Source organism: Pseudophryne corroboree, chromosome 8 (assembly GCF_028390025.1).
Source record: "Pseudophryne corroboree isolate aPseCor3 chromosome 8, aPseCor3.hap2, whole genome shotgun sequence".
In the NCBI taxonomy this organism is placed as follows: Eukaryota; Metazoa; Chordata; class Amphibia; order Anura; family Myobatrachidae; genus Pseudophryne; species Pseudophryne corroboree.
In genome coordinates this window covers 32356035-32380574 of record NC_086451.1, presented here as the reverse complement: position 1 = coordinate 32380574, position 24540 = coordinate 32356035, and the positions used below count along the sequence as shown (strand labels likewise).

The following is a 24540-nucleotide window of genomic DNA, read 5'->3' as shown; positions in this document are numbered from 1 at the left end:
TCTACAAAATACATTATATGGTGAAAATATGTAACGATTGAGTCGCACGCTAGGCGCATACAAACTCTACCGTAAATGCGCATACCGTGCGCCTGCGGGTGCACGCAACAGCGAGTATGCGCACGCACGGGAGAGCACATGCACACGCAGCGGGGACACGCATGAGGTGCAAATATGGCAGTGTGTAGCGTGATATTTTTCTGACTTTGACAGGTCTCAAACAAATATATAGATATACAATGTTACACAGACAGTAACATGGAAGACGCCTCACTCCTATCTGTTTGAATCTTTACCCTGTGTATCCCATATTGCTTTTTATATAATCATGGCACACTGTCACCTGTGTTTTTGTTCCTTTTTAATTTTTGAAATGTAATAACATCTTCCTCTAAGTTGTGGCCCTTGGAGCTGTGCTGAGGACTATGGACCCCCAGTGGTGGTATAGTGACCCCAGCACCACAGCCCTGGATCAGGGGAGTTTAGGGCAGTGGCCCCTTAGCAGCAGCAGCAGCAATACTGTAGAATCTGTCATACATTATATATAACTATATAACACACATATGTGCAGTGCTCAGTGATAATGTCACACACTAAGCACCACTGTGCTCACACATGGCATACAGCCAGCTATGGATTATTCTATTGGACAAAGCTCCTGTCGATCACTGAGTAGGAGGCGGGGCCATGTTTGCTAAAGACCCGGAAGTAGTTAGGAAGCAGCAGCTGCAGCTTGTGATGTTCTCCTGCTCCCTGCTGTTGGCTGGTGAGTCCCATATACATGTATTATATATAGCATGATATTACACTGCTCCCTGCTGTTGGCTGGTGAGTCCCATATACATGTATTATATATAGTATGATATTACACTGCTCCCTGCTGTTGGCTGGTGAGTCCCATATACATGTATTATATATAGTATGATATTACACTGCTCCCTGCTGTTGGCTGGTGAGTCCCATATACATGTATTATATATAGTATGATATTACACTGCTCCCTGCTGTTGGCTGGTGAGTCCCATATACATGTATTATATATAGCATGATATTACACTGCTCCCTGCTGGTGACTGGTGAGTCCCATATACATGTATTATATATAGTATAGTATTACACTGCTCCATGCTGGTGACTGGTGAGTCCCATATACATGTATTATATATAGTATAGTATTACACTGCTCCATGCTGGTGACTGGCGAGTCCCATATACATGTATTATATATAGTATGATATTACACTGCTCCCTGCTGGTGACTGGTGAGTCCCATATACATGTATTATATATAGTATAGTATTACACTGTTCCCTGCTGGTGACTGGTGAGTCCCATATACATGTATTATATATAGTATGATATTACATTGCTCCATGCTGGTGACTGGTGAGTCCCATATACATGTATTATATATAGTATGATATTACACTGCTCCATGCTGGTGACTGGTAAATCCCATATACATGTATTATATATAGTATAGTATTACACTGCTCCATGCTGGTGACTGGCGAGTCCCATATACATGTATTATATATAGTATGATATTACACTGCTCCCTGCTGGTGACTGGTGAGTCCCATATACATGTATTATATATAGTGTGATATTACACTGCTCCATGCTGGGGACTGGTGAGTCCCATATACATGTATTATATATAGTATGATATTACACTGCTCCATGCTGGGGACTGGTGAGTCCCATATACATGTATTATATATAGTATGATATTACACTGCTCCATGCTGGTGACTGGTAAATCCCATATACATGTATTATATATAGTGTGATATTACACTGCTCCATGCTGGTGACTGGTGAGTCCCATATACATGTATTATATATAGTATGATATTACACTGCTCCATGCTGGTGACTGGTAAATCCCATATACATGTATTATATATAGTATGATATTACACTGCTCCATGCTGGTGACTGGTGAGTCCCATATACATGTATTATATATAGTATGATATTACACTGCTCCATACTGGTGAGTCCCATATACATGTATTATATATAGTATGATATTACACTGCTCCCTGCTGGTGACTGGTGAGTCCCATATACATGTATTATATATAGTATAGTATTACACTGCTCCATGCTGGTGACTGGCGAGTCCCATATACATGTATTATATATAGTATGATATTACACTGCTCCCTGCTGGTGACTGGGGAGTCCCATATACATGTATTATATATAGTATGATATTACACTGCTCCCTGCTGGTGACTGGTGAGTCCCATATACATGTATTATATATAGTATGATATTACGCTGCTCCCTGCTGGTGACTGGTGAGTCCCATATACATGTATTATATATAGTATGATATTACACTGTTCCCTGCTGGTGACTGGTGAGTACCATATACATGTATTATATATAGTATAGTATTACACTGCTCCATGCTGGTGACTGGCGAGTCCCATATACATGTATTATATATAGTATGATATTACACTGCTCCCTGCTGGTGACTGGTGAGTCCCATATACATGTATTATATATAGTATGATATTACACTGCTCCCTGCTGGTGACTGGTGAGTCCCATATACATGTATTATATATAGTATGATATTACGCTGCTCCCTGCTGGTGACTGGTGAGTCCCATATACATGTATTATATATAGTATGAATTTACACTGCTCCATGCTGGTGACTGGTGAGTCCCATATACATGTATTATATATAGTATGATATTACACTGCTCCATGCTGGTGACTGGTAAATCCCATATACATGTATTATATATAGTATGATATTACACTGCTCCATGCTGGTGACTGGTGAGTCCCATATACATGTATTATATATAGTATGATATTACACTGCTCCATGCTGGTGACTGGTAAATCCCATATACATGTATTATATATAGTATGATATTACACTGCTCCCTGCTGTTGGCTGGTGAGTCCCATATACATGTATTATATATAGTATGATATTACACTGTTCCCTGCTGGTGACTGGTGAGTCCCATATACATGTATTATATATAGTATGATATTACACTGCTCCATGCTGGTGACTGGTGAGTCCCATATACATGTATTATATATAGTATACTATACTATATATAATACATGTATATGGGACTCACCAGTCACCAGCATGGAGCAGTGTAATACTATACTATAGTATTACACTGCTCCATGCTGGTGACTGGCGAGTCCCATATACATGTATTATATATAGTATGATATTACACTGCTCCCTGCTGGTGACTGGTGAGTCCCATATACATGTATTATATATAGTATGATATTACACTGCTCCATGCTGGTGACTGGTGAGTCCCATATACATGTATTATATATAGTATGATATTACGCTGCTCCCTGCTGGTGACTGGTGAGTCCCATATACATGTATTATATATAGTATGATATTACACTGCTCCATGCTGGTGACTGGTGAGTCCCATATACATGTATTATATATAGTATGATATTACACTGCTCCATGCTGGTGACTGGTAAATCCCATATACATGTATTATATATAGTATGATATTACACTGCTCCATGCTGGTGACTGGTGAGTCCCATATACATGTATTATATATAGTATGATATTACACTGCTCCATGCTGGTGACTGGTAAATCCCATATACATGTATTATATATAGTATGATATTACACTGCTCCCTGCTGGTGACTGGTGAGTCCCATATACATGTATTATATATAGTATAGTATTACACTGCTCCATGCTGGTGACTGGCGAGTCCCATATACATGTATTATATATAGTATGATATTACACTGCTCCATGCTGGTGACTGGTGAGTCCCATATACATGTATTATATATAGTATGATATTACACTGCTCCATGCTGGTGACTGGTGAGTCCCATATACATGTATTGTATATAGTATAGTATTACACTGCTCCATGCTGGTGACTGGCGAGTCCCATATACATGTATTATATATAGTATGATATTACACTGCTCCCTGGTGGTGACTGGCGAGTCCCATATACATGTATTATATATAGTATGATATTACACTGCTCCCTGCTGGTGACTGGTGAGTCCCATATACATGTATTATATATAGTATGATATTACACTGCTCCATGCTGGTGACTGGTGAGTCCCATATACATGTATTATATATAGTATAGTATTACACTGCTCCATGCTGGTGACTGGCGAGTCCCATATACATGTATTATATATAGTATGATATTACACTGCTCCATGCTGGTGACTGGTGAGTCCCATATACATGTATTATATATAGTATGATATTACACTGCTCCATGCTGGTGACTGGTGAGTCCCATATACATGTATTGTATATAGTATAGTATTACACTGCTCCATGCTGGTGACTGGCGAGTCCCATATACATGTAGTATATATAGTATGATATTACACTGCTCCATGCTGGTGACTGGTGAGTCCCATATACATGTATTATATATAGTATGATATTACACTGCTCCATGCTGGTGACTGGTAAATCCCATTTCTCTGACGTCCTAGTGGATGCTGGGACTCCGTAAGGACCATGGGGATATAGCGGCTCCGCAGGAGACAGGGCACAATAATAAAAGCTTTAGGATCAGGTGGTGTGCACTGGCTCCTCCCCCTATGACCCTCCTCCAAGCCTCAGTTAGATTTTTGTGCCCGACGAGAAGGGTGCAATCTAGGTGGCTCTCCTGAGCTGCTTAGAATAAAAGTTTAAGTTAGGTTTTTTATTTTCAGTGAGTCCTGCTGGCAACAGGCTCACTGCTACGAGGGACTTAGGGGAGAGAAGTAAACTCACCTGCGTGCAGGATGGATTTGCTTCTTAGGCTACTGGACACCATTAGCTCCAGAGGGATCGAACACAGGCCCAGCCATGGAGTCCGGTCCCGGAGCCGTGCCGCCGACCCCCCTTGCAGATGCCGAAGTTGAAGAGGTCCAGAAACAGGCGGCAGAAGACTTTCAGTCTTCATAAGGTAGCGCACAGCACTGCAGCTGTGCGCCATTGTTGTCAGCACACTTCACCAACAGTCACCAACTGTCACTGAGGGTGCAGGGCGCTGGGGGGGGCGCCCTGGGCAGCAATGTATAATACCTTTTTATGGCTAAAATACATCACATATAGCCCTTGAGGCTATATGGATGTATTTAACCCCTGCCAGATCTCACAAACTCCGGGAGAAGAGCCCGCCAAAAAGGGGGCGGGGCCTATTCTCTTTAGTACACGGCGCCATTTTCCTGCTCAGCTCTGCTGTGAGGAAGGCTCCCAGGCTCTCCCCTGCACTGCACTACAGAAACAGGGCTAAAACAGAGAGGGGGGGCACTTATTTGGCGATATGATTACATATATAAAAATGCTATAAGGGAAAACACTTGTATAAGGGGTTGTCCCTGTATAATTATAGCGTTTTTGGTGTGTGCTGGCAAACTCTCCCTCTGTCTCCCCAAAGGGCTAGTGGGGTCCTGTCCTCTATCAGAGCATTCCCTGTGTGTGTGCTGTGTGTCGGTACGTGTGTGTCGACATGTAGGAGGACGATGTTGGTGAGGAGGCGGAGCAAATTGCCTGTATTGGTGATGTCACTCTCTAGGGAGTCGACACTGGAATGGATGGCTTATTTAGGAATTACGTGATAATGTCAACACGCTGCAAGGTCGGTTGACGACATGAGACGGCCGGCAAACAAATTAGTACCTGTCCAGGCGTCTCAGACACCGTCAGGGGCTTGTAAAGACGCCCATTTACCTCAGTCGGTTGACACAGACACGGACACTGACTCCAGTGTCGACGGTGAATAAACAAACGTATTTTCCTTTAGGGCCACACGTTTCATGTTAAGGGCAATGAAGGAGGTGTTACATATTTCTGATACTACAAGTACCACAAATAAGGGTATTATGTAGGGTGTGAATAAACTACTTGTAGTTTTTCCTGAATCAGATAAATTAAATGAAGTGTGTGATGATACGTGGGTTTCCTCCGATAGAAAATTATTGGCGGTATACCTTTTCCCGCCAGAAGTTAGGGCGAGTTGGGAAACACACCTTAGGGTGGATAAGGCGCTCACACGCTTAAAAAAAACAAGTGGCGTTACCGTCTCCAGATACGGCAGCCCTCAAGGAGCCAGCTGATAGGAAGCTGAAAAATATCCTAAAAGTATATACACACATACTGGTGTTATACTACGACAAGCAATCGCCTCAGTCTGGATGTGCAGCGCTGAGGGGGCTTGGTCGGATTTCCTGACTGAAAATATTGATACCCTTGACAGGGACAAGATTTTATTTACTATAGAGCATTTTAAGGATGCATTTCTATATATGCGAGATGCGCAGAGGGATATTTGCATTCTGGCATCAAGAGTAAATGTGGTGTCCATATCTGCCAGACGAAGACACGACAGTGGTCAGGTGATGCAGATTCCAGACGGCACATGGAAGTATTGCCGTATAAAGGGGCGGTCCATCGGACCTGGTGGCCATGGCAACAGCTGAAAATTCCACCTTTTGTTACCCCAAGTCACATCTCAGCAGAAAAGGACACAGTCTTTTCAGTCTCAGTCCTTTCGTTCCCATAAGGGCAGGCGGGCAAAAGGGCCAGTCATATCTGCCCAGGGTAGAGGAAAGGGAAGAAGACTGCAGCAGGCAGCCCATTCCCAGGAACAGAAGCCCTCCACAGCTTCTGCCAAGTCCGCAGCATGACGCTGGGGCCGTACAAGCGGACTCAGGTGCGGTAGGGGGTCATCTCAAGAGTTTCAGCACGCAGTGGGCTCACTCACAAGTGGACTCCTGGATCCTACACGTAGTATCCCAGGTGTACATTGGAAATTCGAGACGTCTCCCCCTCACAAGTTCCTGAAGTCTGCTTTACCAACGTCTCCCTCCGACAGGGAGGCAGTATTGGGAACAATTCACAGGCTGTATTCCCAGCAGGTGATAATCAAAGTACCCCTTCTACAACAAGGGAAGGGGTATTATTCCACACTATATTGTGGTACTGAAGCCAGACGGCTCGGTGAGATCTGAAATATTTGAACACTTACATACAAGCGTTCAAATCAAGATGGAGTCACTCAGAGCAGTGATAGCGAACCAGGAAGAAGGGGACGATATGGTGTCACTGGATATCAGGGACGCTTACCTACATGTCCAAATTTGCCCTTCTCACCAAGGGTACCTCAGGTTCGTGGTACAGAACTGTCACTATCAGTTCAGACGCTGCCGTTTGGATTGTCCACGGCACCCCGGGTCTTTACCAAGGTAATGGCCGAAATGATGATTCTTCTTAAAAGAAATATGGACGCTTTCCTGATAAGGGCAAGGTCCAGAGAACAGTTGGAGGTCGGAGTAGCACTATCTTAAGTAGTTCTACGACAGCACGAGTGGATTCTAAATATTCCAAAATCGCAGTTTTTTCCGACGACACGTCTACTGTTCCTAGGGATGATTCTGGACACAGTCCAGAAAAGGATGTTTTCTCCCGGAGAAGAAAGCCAGGGAGTTATCCGAGCTAGTCAGGAACCTCCTAAAACCAGGAAAAGTATCAGTGCATCATTGCACAAGGATCCTGTGAAAAGTGGTGGTTTCTTACAAAGCGATCCCATTCGGTAGATTTCACGCAAGAACCTTTCCGTGGGATCTGCTGGAAAAATGGTCCGGATCGCATCTTCAGATGCATCAGCGGATAACCCTGTCTCCAAGGACAAGGGTGTTTCTTCTGCGGTGGCTGCAGAGTGCTCATCTATGAAAGGGCCGCAGATTCGGCATTCAGGACTGGGTCCTGGTGACCACGGATGCCAGCCTGAGTGGCTGGGGAGCAGTCACACAAGGAAAAAATTTCCAGAGAGTGTGATCAAGTCTGGAGACTTCTCTCCACATAAATATACTGGAGCTAAGGGCAATTTACAATGCTCTAAGCTTAGCAAGACCTCTGCTTCAAGGTCAGCCGGTATTGATCCAGTGGGACAACATCACGGCAGTCGCCCACGTAAACAGACAGGGCGGCACAAGAAGCAGGAGGGAAATGGCAGAAATTGCAAGGATTCTTCGCTGGGCGAAAAATCATGTGATAACACTCTCAGCAGTGTTCATTCCGGGAGTGGAAAACTGGGAAGCAGACTTCCTCAGCAGGCATGACCTCCACCCGGGAGAGTGGGGACTTCATCGGGAAGTCTTCCACATGATTGTAAACCGTTGGGAAAAACCAAAGGTGGACATGATGGCGTCCCGCCTGAACAAAAAACTAGACAGATATTGCGCCAGGTCAAGGGACCCTCAGGCAATAGCGGTGGACGCTCTGGTAACACTGTGGGTGTACCAGTCAGAGTATGTGTTCCCTCCTATGCCTCTCATACCAAAAGTACTGAGAATCATAAGAGGGAGATGAGTAAGAACGATACTCGTGGTTCCGGATTGGCCAAGAAGGACTTGGTACCCGAAACTTCAAGAGATGTTCACGGAAGACCCGTGGCCTCTACCTTTAAGAAAGGACCTGCTCCAGCAGGGGCCTTGTCTGTTCCAAGACTTACCGCGGCCGCGTTTGACGGCATGGCGGTTGAACGCCGGATCCTGAAAGGGCATTCCAGATGAAGTCATCCCTACCCTGGTCGAAGACAGGAAGGATGTAACCGCAAAACATTTTCACCGCATTTGGCGAAGATATGTTGCGTGGTGTGAGGCCAAGAAGGCCCCTACAGAGGAATTCCAACTGGGTCGTTTCCTACATTTCCTGAAAACAGGACTGTCTATGGGCCTAAAATTAGGGTCCATTAAGGTTCAAATTTCGGCCCTGTCGAATTTCTTCCAGAAAGAACTGGCTTTAGTGCCTGACGTTCAGATGTTTGTAAAAGGGGTACTGCATATACAGCCTCCTTTTGTGCCCCAGTGGCACCTTGGGATCTCAATGTTGTTTTGAGTTTCCTAAAGTCACATTGGTTTGAACCACTCACCACTGTGGACTTAAAATATCTCACATGGAAGGTGACGATGCTATTAGCCCTGGCTTCAGCCAGGCGTGTGTCAGAATTGGCGGCTTTATCATATATAAAGCCCTTACTTAATTTTTCATTCTGACAGGGCAGAATTGAGGACTCGTCCTCAATTTCTCCTTAAGGTGTTTTCTGTTTTTCACATGAACCAACCTATTGTGGTACCTGCGGGTACTAGGGACTTGGAGGACTCCAAGTTACTTGACGTTGTAAGGGCCCTGAAAAATATGTTTCCAGGACGGCTGGAGTCAGAAAATCTGACTCGCTGTTTAGCCTGTATGCACCCAACAAGATGGGTGCTCCTGCTTCTAAGCAGACGATTGCTCGCTGGATTTGTAATACAATTCAGTTTACACATTCTGTGGCAGGCCTGCCACAGCCAAAATCTGTAAAAGCCCATTCCAAAAGGAAGGGGGCTCATCTTGGGCGACTGCCCGAGGGGTCTCGGCTTTACAACTTTGCCGAGCAGTTACTTGGTCAGGGGCAAACACGTTTGCTAAATTCTACAAATTTGATACCCTGGCTGAGGAGGACATGGAGTTCTCTCATTCGGTGCTGCAGGGTCATCCGCACTCTCCCGCCCGTTTGGGAGCTTTGGTATAATCCCCATGGTCCTTACGGAGTCCCAGCATCCACTAGGACGTCGGAGAAATTAAGATTTTACTTACCGATAAATCTATTTCTCGTAGTCCGTAGTGGATGCTGGGCGCCCATCCCAAGTGCGGATTGTCTGCAATACTTGTACATAGTTATTGTTACAAAAATCGGGTTATTCTTGTTGTGAGCCGTCTTTTCAGAGGCTCCTTCGTTGTTATCATACTGTTAACTGGGTTCAGATCACAGGTTGTACGGTGTGATTGGTGTGGCTGGTATGAGTCTTACCCGGGTTTCAATATCCTTCCTTATTATGCACGCTCGTCCGGGCACAGTATCCTAACTGAGGCTTGGAGGAGGGTCATAGGGGGAGGAGCCAGTGCACACCACCTGATCCTAAAGCTTTTATTATTGTGCCCTGTCTCCTGCGGAGCCGCTATATCCCCATGGTCCTTACGGAGTCCCAGCATCCACTACGGACTACGAGAAATAGATTTATCGGTAAGTAAAATCTTATTATACATGTATTATATATAGTATGATATTACACTGCTCCCTGCTGGTGACTGGTGAGTCCCATATACATGTATTATATATAGTATGATATTACACTGCTCCCTGCTGGTGACTGGCGAGTCCCATATACATGTATTATATATAGTATGATATTACACTGCTCCATGCTGGTGACTGGCGAGTCCCATATACATGTATTATATATAGTATGATATTACACTGCTCCCTGCTGGTGACTGGTGAGTCCCATATACATGTATTATATATAGTATGATATTACACTGCTCCCTGCTGGTGACTGGTGAGTCCCATATACATGTATTATATATAGTATGATATTACACTGCTCCCTGCTGGTGACTGGCGAGTCCCATATACATGCATTATATATAGCATGATATTACACTGCTCCCTGCTGGTGACGGGTGAGTCCCATATACATGTATTATATATAGCATGATATTACACTGCTCCCTGCTGGTGACTGGTGAGTCCCATATACATGCATTATATATAGTATGATATTACACTGCTCCATGCTGGTGACTGGTGAGTCCCATATACATGTATTATATATAGCATGATATTACACTGCTCCCTGCTGGTGACTGGTGAGTCCCATATACATGCATTATATATAGTATAGTATTACACTGCTCCATGCTGGTAAATCCCATATACATGTATTATATATAGTATGATGTTACACTGCTCCATGCTGGTGACTGGCGAGTCCCATATACATGCATTATATATAGCATGATATTACACTGCTCCATGCTGGTGACTGGTGAGTCCCATATACATGTATTATATATAGCATGATATTACACTGCTCCCTGCTGGTGACTGGTGAGTCCCATATACATGCATTATATATAGTATAGTATTACACTGCTCCATGCTGGTAAATCCCATATACATGTATTATATATAGTATGATATTACACTGCTCCCTGCTGGTGACTGGTGAGTCCCATATACATGCATTATATATAGTATGATATTACACTGCTCCATGCTGGTGACTGGTGAGTCCCATATACATGTATTATATATAGCATGATATTGCACTGCTCCCTACTGGTGAGTCCCATATACATGCATTATATATAGTATAGTATTACACTGCTCCATGCTGGTAAATCCCATATACATGTATTATATATAGTATGATGTTACACTGCTCCCTGCTGGTGACTGGTGAGTCCCATATACATGTATTATATATAGTATGATATTACACTGCTCCCTGCTGGTGACTGGCGAGTCCCATATACATGCATTATATATAGCATGATATTACACTGCTCCCTGCTGGTGACTGGCGAGTCCCATATACATGCATTATATATAGCATGATATTACACTGCTCCCTGCTGGTGACTGGCGAGTCCCATATACATGCATTATATATAGCATGATATTACACTGCTCCCTGCTGGTGACTGGTGAGTCCCATATACATGCATTATATATAGCATGATATTACACTTCTCCCTGCTGGGACTGGTGAGTCCCATATACATGCATTATATATAGCATGATATTACACTGCTCCCTGCTGGTGACTGGTGAGTCCCATATACATGCATTATATATAGCATGATATTACACTGCTCCATGCTGGTGACTGGTGAGTCCCATATACATGCATTATATATAGTATGATATTACACTGCTCCCTGCTGGTGACTGGCGAGTCCCATATACATGCATTATATAAAGCATGATATTACACTGCTCCCTGCTGGTGACTGGCGAGTCCCATATACATGCATTATATATAGCATGATATTACACTGCTCCCTACTGGTGAGTCCCATATACATGCATTATATATAGCATGATATTACACTGCTCCCTGCTGGTGACTGGCGAGTCCCATATACATGCATTATATATAGCATGATATTACACTGCTCCCTGCTGGTGACTGGTGAGTCCCATATACATGCATTATATATAGCATGATATTACACTGCTCCCTGCTGGGACTGGTGAGTCCCATATACATGCATTATATATAGCATGATATTACACTGCTCCCTGCTGGTGACTGGTGAGTCCCATATACATGTATTATATATAGTATGATGTTACACTGCTCCCTGCTGGTGACTGGCGAGTCCCATATACATGCATTATATATAGTATGATATTACACTGCTCCCTGCTGGTGACTGGTGAGTCCCATATACATGTATTATATATAGTATGATATTACACTGCTCCATGCTGGTGACTGGCGAGTCCCATATACATGCATTATATATAGCATGATATTACACTGCTCCCTGCTGGTGACTGGTGAGTCCCATATACATGCATTATATATAGCATGATATTACACTGCTCCCTGCTGGTGACTGGTGAGTCCCATATACATGCATTATATATAGCATGATATTACACTGCTCCCTGCTGGTGACTGGTGAGTCCCATATACATGCATTATATATAGTATAGTATTACACTGCTCCATGCTGGTAAATCCCATATACATGCATTATATATAGCATGATATTACACTGCTCCATGCTGGTGACTGGTGAGTCCCATATACATGCATTATATATAGTATAGTATTACACTGCTCCATGCTGGTAAATCCCATATACATGCATTATATATAGTATGATATTACACTACTCCATACTGGTGAGTCCCATATACATGCATTATATATAGTATAGTATTTCACTGCTCCATGCTGGTAAATCCCATATACATGCATTATATATAGTATGATATTACACTGCTCCATGCTGGTGACTCCCATATACATGTATTATATATAGTATAGTATTACACTGCTCCATGCTGGTAAATCCCATATACATGTATTATATATAGTATGATATTACACTGCTCCATGCTGGTGGCTGGTGAGTCCCATATACATGCATCATATATAGTATTGTGTTACAGTGCTCCATGCTGGTGAGTCCCATATACTGTACATGCATTATATATAATATAATATTACAGTGCTCCATGTTGGGTGAAACAGGTTAGAAAATGATTACTCGGCAGGATTCCTTTCCGATGACTATTCTGCACCATTTTTATAACTGCTAATTTGTTAATTGCAAGAAATGGTTCTGGCATTGTAGTGTTACAAGGGCGAAGATCTCCTATAAAATAAGTTTTACAAAGGTTGATTTATATTTCTTGCAACATATCTGAAAAGATGCCAGCAGTTTTCCTGTAACGCTGGGTAACATTAGACGGTGTGAAAATAATGCAACACTCGTCCCGATTTCCCGTCATCACCAGATCAACTGATATAAAACATATACAGTAGTGTGTACACACCGTGCAGTGTATATATTTTATTTTTCCCGTGCCGGTAGTGTAATTAACAGTGTGAAGGGTAGGGTCCTTTCACACTGCACGGCCCCGGCCCGGCTGCTGGGTTGCAGCCGGAAATATCTACTGGAAGGTTCGGCTGCCGGGCCGGAGCCGTGCCGTCTTTGCAGGCAGTGGACCGTGTGTGTGAAGGGGAGCTTTCACACACAACGTTTTTTTCCCAAGCCATGTCTAATGCTGCGCATGCGCACAGCATTACACACGGCTCAAAGCCGTTCTGTGTGAAAGACCCTCCCGGATGGCAAAGAGCCGGCCAAAGTTTGTCCGGCTTTTTGCCATCCGGGAGAAACCGGCGCGTGTGATACAGCCCTTAGAGAATTCACAATGGGGGCCTATAGAGAAACCTCTCACCAAAGAACTTAACAGTGTGAGCTCTAAGGAGGATATTCTAGATTCATCTCTGTATGTGGCACATCGGTTTTCAATGAACCAATTCTAAAATTATTAGTCTCCGTTGTGGAACTCAACACGATACGCTTTTAGACATGTTTTACCCCTGAAGAAGTCAGTTTGGACGAAACGCGTAGGGTTTATCAATAATTGTACACTCTCCCTTTGCTTCGAATATCCTCCTTAGAGCTCGCACCGTTAAGTTCTTAGGTGAGAGGGTTTCTCTATAGGCCCCAATTGTGAATTCTCTAAGGGGAAAAGAATCCAAGAGAAGTTTCATCTATGAATCTGGAATTGAATAATTGTCTATCTATATCTCTGGTAGGGCGTACACACACTGCTCAAGGTGCACAATATGGTTAGAGATATCTTCTCATCTACCGTCACGGCAGGCAGATGAGACGGTGCAATGATCGACACACGGTAACACGCAATAGAGCGTACGCACTAGATGTTGTGGCCGATTTGTCATTCCAGTTCGGCTCAAAACGACAAATTGTCCAGTATATCATCTAGTCACTGGTGTGTACCCAGCTTACTGTATATGTGCGGTCTGTGTATTAATCTGTGTGCTCTGGTTTTGGTAGAAGTGATGCCCAGGCTCGGAGATGTCTGTACGCTGCAAAACCCAGACCTTACAGGTTCTAGACACGGAATACAGCGCAGACGCCGTGGAGTGGTGCCCACTGAGTGACTGGCGTACAGTCCTGGCATGCGGAACCTATCAGTTAAATAAACCAGCGAGTGATGTAAGTACAGCACTGTCCTCTCTTATTGCCATCTAATAACTGTGGTAACGGCATCTCATTTATATATTCCAAAGTGTAATATTGGGGGCTGAACGTAATAGCCTGCGAGAGCTGGAGGTGCCGGATTCTGCGCGAGTCTGCTCGTATATTTAAAGCGCCAATCGTTTACAAGGCAAAACTAACCTGGATTTGCCTTGTAAATATTGCAGCTTTAAATATACGGGCAGAACCGCACCTCCGGCTGCTTGCAGGCTATTTAGCCCAGGGTATCTGTTTTAAGAAGACTCTGTTAGCACTTGAACTTGTTTCCTAGAAGTGGAGTTTTTCATTATGTCAGCCGTGACCTGATTTGCTAGTAACGAGAGACATCACTAACGCATGGGTTCCACTTTTAAAATGGCTCCGACAAAATGGAATCAGATGTTGGGGAGGGAGACAGGTGCAACTAGAATTTCTTAGGCCACAGTGAAACGGCGGCGTAGAGTTTGAGAGGTATTGTGTGTCATTTTGTAGAGCTTACAGAAGAGTACACTGTGGCATAGAATGTTGTGTTACAGTGTATAATGAGAGGATGATAGGGGGGTATTCAATTAAGTGCAGATTTTTCGACTGGTTGAAAAAACGGCACTGATTCGACACAGTCTGTGTTCTCGCGTTTTCGCCCGTTTTTTAATCCATTTTTGCCCGTGCCGTTTCACTTTTTTTTTTTTTGTCGAACTGGCATGGGTGAAAATTGTGCCAAAAAAAACGGGTGAAAAACTCCCGCAGATTTGCCAAAACACGTGTATCGGCGGCAAATTTGCCAATACACGGGGTTTTCGCCAGAGCCAGATTTTACGACCGGTCGAAAACATGGCACGGGCATCGATCATGTTGAATGTAAATTTAACCTAAAAACTGTCAAAGAGCTGTTTTTTTTTCGACTGGTCGATAAAACGGCACTAATTGAATACCCCCCATAGTATCACAGAACAGTATATCGTGATATATCATAGCGTAGGGCCATACGTGTCCTGGGCTTTGCCGGTACAGCCACACGCCGAGGTGTAAAAGTGTATAATTACCTTTTTTTAGTTGCTCCCTTTTGCACCATATTACCCAAGTGTCCGAGTTCTTCTGCTGACGTCCGTCCGAGGCTGTCGTCAAATCCCAGGAGGGGATTGCAGCCAGATGAGACAGATCTGCAGCACTTTATGTGCAATTTAAGATTTACTGCGTTTCCTTTTAATAGATCTCCTATTGGGACAGTGTAAAATAACCCTCACGTTGACTGTGCGCAAACTGTTGTTCACAACTGACGCACCTTGTACCTCACAGCTCAGCGACGAGACAAATGACGCCCCGCACTTGCGGCTCGGTCGCCTCTATCTCTATAACTACGATCCCCACCGGCTGTTTTCTCCTGTATCTGAGCTGCAGAGGATTGAAGCGTCCGCCATACTGGACATGAAATGGTAATTGTTATCGTTGGTGTGTTGTCACGTGATACGGTTTAACTATTTGTGGAATAGAACTGTGTAATTTTATTTATTTCATACATAATTATCGCTGGTTTAGAAGGCGCCACAATGTTCTCCAGAGCTGGACAGGACGTATATAAAACAGAAACGTTTTTACGGTAGACAGAAAAAAAATGCAGATGTGGAAATAAAGGGTAGGGAGGGCCCTGCTCACGAGAATGCAGTGTAAGTGGAAGAGGATTACTGTGAGCTTGCACTAGTGTGGGTAGTATAGGTGGGAGGGCACACTAGTGTATTTATGTATAGGGTAGGAATGAGGGTGCATTTATTGTGGGTAGGGTAGGTGTAACAGTGTTGGCAGTATAGGTGGGAGAAGTGTATGTGTGAGGGGGTAACAGTGTGGGCTGTATAGGTGGGAGGGAGGGTAGGAGTGAGAGGGTAACAGTGTGGGCAGTGTAGGTGGGAGGGAGGGTAGGAGTGAGGGGGTACCAGTGTGGGCAGTATAGGTGGTAGGGAGGGTAGGAGTGAGGGGGTAACAGTGTGGGCAGTGTAGGTGGGAGGGAGGGTAGGTGTGAGGGGGTAACAGTGTGGGCAGTATAGGTGAGAGGAGGGTAGGTGTGAGGGGGGAACAGTGTGGGCAGTATAGGTGGTAGGGAGGGTAGGAGTGAGGGGGTACCAGTGTGGGCAGTATAGGTGGTAGGGAGGGTAGGAGTGAGGGGGTAACAGTGTGGGCAGTTTAGGTGGGAGGGAGGGTAGGAGTGAGGGGGTAACTGTGTGGGCAGTATAGACGGAAGGGGGTAACTGTGGGCAGTATAGGTGGGAGAAGTGTATGTGTGAGGGGGTAACAGTGTGGGCAGTGTAGGAGTGAGGGGGTACCAATGTGGGCAGTATAGGTGGTAGCGAGGGTAGGAGTGAGGGGGTAACAGTGTGGGCAGTGTAGGTGGTAGGGAGGGTAGGAGTGAGGGGGTAACAGTGTGGGCAGTATAGGTGGGAGGGAGGGTAGGTGTGAGGGGGTAACAGTGTGGGCAGTATAGGTGAGAGGAGGGTAGGTGTGAGGGGGTACCAGTGTGGGCAGTATAGATGGAAGGGGGTAACTGTGGGCAGTATAGGTGGGAGGGAGGGTAGGAGTGAGGGGGTAACACTGTGGGCATTATAGGTGGGAGGGGGTACCAGTGTAGGTAGTATAGGTGGGAGTAGGGTAGGAGTGAGGATGCATTAGTGTTCATTGTAGGGTAGTGGGTCCTCCATGCAGGTCTACAGACGCATGATATTTGCTATAGGCAGACTGGGAGAAAGGAATGAGGCCTGTTACACAAAGGAGACCGATATCTGCTGCCACATAAGTCCGCATGATATAGCAATTGGAAATAAACCCCTTGGTCCATGGTTTGGTTTAGCCTAGTTTAAACCCAAAGTTGTACATGTCAGGAAATTACCACTGAGCAACACGGCAGCCATCTTGTTTTCTTCTGCCTAGGTGCCATGTGCCAATCTCGGGATGTCCTATGCTGGGTATTGCCAATGCTAAGGGTGCCCTGGAGCTATACAGATTGCAAGGCAGCGGGGTAAGTGTTAAGTCTGCTAGTTCATCTTCTTACATTCCCTGGTGAGAGTACAATACTTGTGAATCCGTGCTACGTTGGCACTGAGAACGGTATGGAATGGAAAATGTCATAGTCTGAGAGTTGCAGGCACCCGCAGTTTAGCCGCTAGATTTAAAGGGCCAATATTTTCAAAGGTAAAACTTGGTTGGTTTTGCCTTTTAATTTATTGCCTTTTTAAATCTAGCAGCTAAGTCGACGAGAAACCGCGGGTGCCTGCAAGTCACAGCCTATTACATTTACCCATGGAAGATGTTATTGTAATTCATAGAGCCCGGGGATACTGGATTCGATAAGAGTGGCGATAAATATTTGTACGGCATCTTCAAATGCAGTCGTGGTGGGGGTAGTTGCGCGTGGCATAGGAGCCTGGGCACTGACTGTGTCTTCCTCCAGTAGGAGAGCTGCAGGGTGGAGCTTGCATGCAGCGCCAATGTGGCTGATGGCGAATGTCTGGCTCTATCTCTTGATTGGTCCACGGGGAGAGCTGACAGGTGAGAACCAATGGGCGACACGTTCAACAGTTCCTCATACGCCGCTAAACTCTATTCTTTATGTTCACCTTTTCCTGTCTCTCTCCCGTGCAGCGGTTTTCCTGTAAAGCTGGTCTGCAGCGACTCCAAAGGCCGGCTGAGTGTCCTGCAGCTGGAGGAATCTGCACCCTCGCTGGACGTCGTGTGTCAGTGGGAAGCCCACGGGTATGAGGCCTGGATCGCTGCCTTTAACTACTCGAACTGCGACACTGTCTTCTCAGGTGTGTACAGGCTCCACAGCTGCAGGAATATTAATAGGAGTAATCCCCGCGACCGTGTGATCAGAATTGATTTACGTTTAATGCTGCTCAAGAAGAATTCAGTGAAGATGTATTGTTTGTTCTCAAGTGCAGGTGGAGATGATTGTCTACTGAGAGGATGGGACACGAGATCTAGACCGGACAGCCCTCTGTTTACCAGCAAGCGGTAAGAGCAGCGTGCGGAGTCTGTTCCTCATTCGGAGGATGTAGAGTAGCTTGGCGGAAGGTCATTAGCAGCTGCGCCTGCATTGGAGACCGCGCACGTGACTCTTGAGCATGTAGCGCTAGTGTTCTGTGGGTGTATAGACCAATCGAAGGCTGTGCAGAGGACTTTTGCTCCAAGATTAGGGCTGGTGCAATCGCGCATTGATGGTGCTTAAGGTTACTTTTGCAGGCGGTGCAGCTGCATAGATATGGACCTCTCTGAATACAAGTGGAGAGCGGCTTTTATTTCCCAACGCGCAATGCGGCTGAATTGCCTGCAAATCTGAATCAGCCCCTATGTGACGGTCTTGTATTGCTTGCAATCTGTCATTCTGTAACCAGATCCACACAGTCCTGGCTTGTAGAATACTTCTGCTTAAGCACAGATGAGTCACCTGCACCAAAGCAGAGATTTCTAATGTGTGCTATGTGTGTCACCGTCATAGTCTCTAATGACTCGTAAGGGGACCCAGCATTTGCGGGATTACCTGCCCGCCACCCCCTCTCTGCCGCCCTTCCCGTGGCTATACGAACCCCCTACAGGGCAAGGTTTATACAGCAAGGGTCTGTCCCTAGCAGCAGGATCCGTTGGTGGGGTGTAGCGCACCTTGGCTCCCACTGTGAGACAGGACACACCTTACCAGACTATTATATAGGTAGCCGCCTGGGTGATTGTGTTGTTCCTTTATGTGACTGTAAATCTAACCTTAACAGACATTCGATGGGAGTGTGCAGTATTCAGAGTAACCCACATCGGGAGCATGTGCTGGCCACAGGCAGGTAAGATTCCTCTACTAATATAAATAGTAAATGAGAGTAACTTTTTGTTTGAGGGTTTGACCATTAGTTGGGAGCACTAGTTTTATATCTGCTAGCTGCAGATTGTTAGAAAGGCGATAAATGGGAGTGGCTGTATTTCGGGGAGTCACATGGTACCAAAATCGTTCCGGTGGGAGTGGCTGTCGCTAACTTCCCTGGGGTCACATGTTGTCAATCTTTCCGATTCTTCAGTGGCCATTCCCAGTTTTTACATCAATCTATATTTTTTGGGGTGGATTTTATAACAAGGTTACTGCACTGTGAACCTACCATCTAAAGGATGAGATTAGGAAATCTTACAGCGGGATGTAGTCAAAATGTCGACAGTTATGAAAGTCAACATCGTACATGCAGACGTGCAAAAAGTTGACATGTGAAACGTTGACATTCTGCACGGACCGGTAATGGAGGGTCACGTTACTCTGGAGGAGGGGTGGTTAGAGTTAGGTACTAGGGGGAGGTAAGGGAAGGGTTAGGTTACAGTGTGGGAAGTAAGGGGAGGGTTAGGCTGCAGGAGGGGAGGGGAGGGTTAGGCTACAGGAGGGGTGGGTTAGGGGTTAGGCTGCAGGAGAGTTAGGCTGCAGGAGGGGAGGTAAGGGGAGGGTATGGCTGCAGGAGGGGAGGGTTAGGCTGCAGGAGGGTTGGGTTAGGGGTTAGGCTGCAGGAGGGGAGGTAAGGGGAGGGTTAGGCTGCAGGAGGGGAGGGGAGGGTTAGGCTGCAGGAGAGGAGGGGAGGGTTAGGCTGCAGGAGAGGAGGGGAGGGTTAGGCTGCAGGAGAGGAGGGGAGGGTTAGGCTGCAGGAGAGGAGGGGAGGGTTAGGCTGCAGGAGAGGAGGGGAGGGTTAGGCTGCAGGAGAGGAGGGGAGGGTTAGGCTGCAGGAGGGGAGGGGAGGGTTAGGCTGCAGGAGGGGATGTAAGGGGAGGGTTAGGCTGCAGGAGGGGAGGGTTAGGCTGCAGGAGGGGAGGTAAGGGGAGGGTTAGGCTGCAGGGGGGGAGGGTTAGGCTGCAGGAGGGGAGGGTTAGGCTGCAAGAGGGGTGGGTTAGGGGTTAGGCTGCAGGAGGGTTAGGCTGCAGGAGGGGAGGTAAGTGGAGGGTTAGGCTGCAGGAGGGAAGGTTAGGGATAGGCTGCAGGAGGGGGTGGTTAGTTAGGCACTGGGGGAGGATTGGGCTGCTCGAGGAGAGGTTAGGGGTAGGCACTAGCAGGAGTTGGAAGTCCTCACCTAGCCACTGTACCAGGTAAGTCACCGCTGGACCATCAGGGATGCTTTGTCAGCATTAAGACCACCCCTTACCACTATACTGGGTTAGGATAGTGGCTGGACATTTTGCAATTTTAAACCTGCTATAACATGTATAGGATAGGATGTGGCCCACAAGGAGGTACTAAGAACAGTGGTGTAATAAAATACTAAGACGAGTACTAGTAACATTTTAGCAAATGTACATACTTCCCATTGGGTTCATAGACCTGTATTAATAGACTCAGGAGGTGGCGATTCCATAACATACTGTGTTGGCAATGCAATGCTCTAAGGCTGCCTTGGGTATTACAATTATTAGAATGAGGATGTAATGATTTTGGTGAAATGAAAGGTCTCTGACTTTGGCTAAAGGTTTTCACTCCAGCTGGTTCCATAGCCAGGCACTTGATGGTTCTGCAACCAGGTTTCTGCCCTTGACCTCTATTGACTATAAGCCTGTTCCGTCTTTGGATCCTAGTTATGATGAACATGTTCTCGTATGGGACTTGCGGCAGATGAAGCAACCGACATCTGATACTCACGTACATGGTGGAGTGTGGAGGCTAAAGTGGCACCCAACAGATAGCGCCCTCCTGCTGGCTGCCTGCATGCACAGCGGCTTCCACATTCTGGACTCTGCATCTGGTGAGATCTAAAACTCCTGGTCCTGGAACACTGAACCGAAGCGTGAAGTGGTTCTCATTAAATCACCAGAGCTAATGGTTTATTTATTATCTGTGTACACTTCACTATAATATTACGCCTTTTATCTCCCATTAGATGGTTGTCCCCTCGTGTCCTCTTACGTTCTACACAACTCTCTGGCGTATGGAGCAGATTGGTCCAGAGTGTCTTCTCAAGATACTTCACTGACCAATCCGGATTCTCTCAATGGACAGGAGTCTGTAGCTAGTGGCTGTGATGCTGTGGGACCAAAGGTGAGCCAAGCCATGCAGAACCTGAAGATCTTCTACGAGTCGCCCACCGCCAGCTTTGACGTGCTCCTAGAGGATGAGTCGGGGGAGTACATCTCTGAATCTGATAATGTGAAGAGCGATTTGGCCGACCAGCCAGTCCTTGAAGTTACCAGCTCGGCCAGATACGGACAAGCAAAGACTAGCGTGGTGGCCACGTGCTCCTTCTACGACCACGTCCTGCATGTCTGGAGGTGGCAGTCTCAGAGGCCTCAGTCTGCGGAATGACCTTGCCAGCTGCACCTGGGGCAGTTAGTTGGTCATTAAATGATCTACCTCCTGCTCAGCTCAAACACACTTACAGCTAGGTCTGTGACACAGGTGATCCTGGGGTAAATGTGGCAGGAAGCTGAAGAAGTATTGCAATAACCAAGAGCGTAACATTTACTTTTATTACTTGTTAGGTTTACAGGGTCTTGGTTTATTTTTTGTAAAACTAAAATAAAGTGAAGGAGCTGAAATCGCAAAATGGGACAACTGCAAACAATCGGAAACGATGTCACAGGATTACCGTTTATAGTGATTGTGTAACAGATTGTCACCACAAAGCAGCACTTGTAATTGCAACCTGACACTTACACACTTTGGGTTAGTTACATGGATCATACAAATGGAATGGCTGAAAATGCAGAATATCAAATCACTAGTTATAGCTCTGATGCACTCAGAGGTAGACACTGAGGCAGCCATTTTGTAGGCTTCATGTTCCCATCTAGTCAGTAACTCCTATGACGGGTTCACTGGTCTGGCTCACAAAATGTCTGACTTCCATGTCTGACTTCCATGTTGGATTTAGTAGGGTGTCTCCTTGAAACTGTTGGTTTGGAGGCGACAGATGCACTCTTATGCGTCTCTTGAAATATAGAACTAGAAGCTGCAGGAAACTATTACACTAAGATTATGCACTTTCATCAGATTAATTTATCTGTCCTTTCTGAAGGCATTTTATCAAAGAGTAATGTTTCGTAGATTTTTATTAAGTGGGGGGGGATGGCTTAAATGCTAAAAACTTTATTATTAATTGCCTGTGCACTTAATTTCCATTTCCATCACACATTAGGCAGCCATTTTGTAGGCTTAAGCAATAATTATGAGAAGCCTGTCAGATGACCTGATTTGACACGCCCATATGAAAGCAGCCTATGTAGTTCACAAAATGGCTGCATTCACTGTGGCTGACATATGTGATCAATATACAGTATGTACCGTATACATCAATACCCCACAGCCAGAGACTGATCAATCATCGAGACAGTGGCCTGATTCCTATATTTTACTTGTATGTATAATAGCAGAAACTCTAAGCAATAACAAGTAAAAAATATAGCCCCCTTCCCCCTCAGTCTTGTGCCAAACTTCTAGCCATTTGCAGACCCCCCCCCCCCCTCCCTCCGTACACCAGCATTTCATGTTATATGAGCATCATACAGTATACCCAGCTTTTACACTGTACTTATATATTTGATCAATAAAAATTACCTTTTTCATTAAATGCAGATGTTTTATGTACTTGGAATGGAAGTTATGGAGCGGTGTTCAACCTAACCTGTGGTAGTACTATGAGTCCCAGCATGCCGTCCCAGGCAAAACCTGCATCCCTTGTTCTGCAAAATATGGCAAGCCACCAGCAGACAAGGCAATGTGTATCTAGATGCAGAAGACTAGCCCAGAGGTTCTCAAATGCGCTCCTCAAGGCACCCCAACGGTCCAGGTTTTCGCTATATATCCATGGCCCCAACGGTTCAGGTTTTCGGTATGCCCATGGCTCCGCACAATGGTTAAGTCAGATTGACAGACTTTCTAATTAAGTCACCTGTGGCCAAGCATGGATAAACTTAAAACCTGGACTGTCGGGTTGCCTTGAGGAATGCGTTTGAGAACCTATGCACTAAACATTTGATTACATCTCCACACTCTTATTGTTCATCATTGTGTGTAGTGTGCAAGTTATCTTTATAGATCAATGCGTAATCTGCTAAGGGAAAAAATGTCATGTGACTACCGTGGCAACCACAGTCGCCAGGCTCATGATGTACATATAGACTCTTACTCAAGGGCTGTGCAGATGGAAGAATTATAAGTCCTTAAATGCAGTCTGAAGACTTAACTTAAGACAGTGTTAAAGCCTACGCCATTAATTTCTGTAACAAATTTTTTTTTTTTTTATGGGATTGCTGCTTTAAGAGGAGAGCTAGATGAATTTGACAGGGCTGAGCTAAAGGGAGCACATGGTCGCCAGTCCACATGCCCCCTTGGTATGCAGAGACTACACTTCCTCCCACACAGTTTTTAGCAGTTTAGTGCATGATCACTGAGGGGAAAGAAGGGGTGGGAACAGTCAACGAGCACAGGATTTACTGACACAAAACATGACTGACATAGAATTCTGCACATCAAAGGTAAATACTGACCACCGTTCTAGGTTTGAGTGGTCTGCAATAATAATGGCTGGAGGAGCTCCCTGAGAGTAAAATGGTACTGAAGCAGGAAAAATAAACAAATAAACTTTTTTTTTTTTTGGGGGGGGGGGCACTTTGTCAGTGTCTAAAATTTTAACTTTTAATAGGTATATGTTAAAAATCATCTTTACGAGAAAAATCCACACATAGGAAAAGATATTGTGGTTATATAATTCTGAAAGTTCTCTGTGAAGATATAAGGGATACCAATTAGAGTACTACGACTCAATTACCCACACGCAGTCCTGTGGATTGGGTTGTTTCTACAAACACAAAACCTGGCGATAAATCTGCCTGTAATATTGTTGCCGATGGAAACCACACTAAATCCCAATAAGTACTCCTTGGTTACAACAGTAATGGATCGATCTGTAACTTGGAGAAATTG

At 45.2% G+C, this 24540-nt stretch overlaps 1 protein-coding gene across 3 annotated transcripts; it reads left to right on the top strand.

Annotated features, from left to right (window-relative positions):
* The first annotated feature begins 659 nt into the window (after window positions 1-659).
* Window positions 660-23185, top strand: DPH7 (diphthamide biosynthesis 7). 3 transcript variants are annotated; one of them, XM_063936184.1, is made up of 10 exons: window positions 660-766; window positions 14442-14603; window positions 15921-16057; window positions 17541-17628; window positions 18064-18158; window positions 18252-18418; window positions 18551-18623; window positions 19376-19441; window positions 21198-21364; window positions 21500-23185. In XM_063936184.1, the coding sequence occupies exons 2-10, from the start codon at window positions 14463-14465 to the stop codon at window positions 21919-21921; spliced, it is 1356 nt and encodes a 451-aa protein (XP_063792254.1). In that variant the 5' UTR covers window positions 660-766; window positions 14442-14462; the 3' UTR covers window positions 21922-23185. The 3 variants fall into 3 exon arrangements, with proteins under 3 accessions (XP_063792254.1, XP_063792256.1, XP_063792255.1); XM_063936186.1 differs by lacking the exon at window positions 660-766 and adding an exon at window positions 789-828; XM_063936185.1 differs by lacking the exon at window positions 660-766 and adding an exon at window positions 2873-2929.
* The last annotated feature ends 1355 nt before the right edge of the window (window positions 23186-24540 follow it).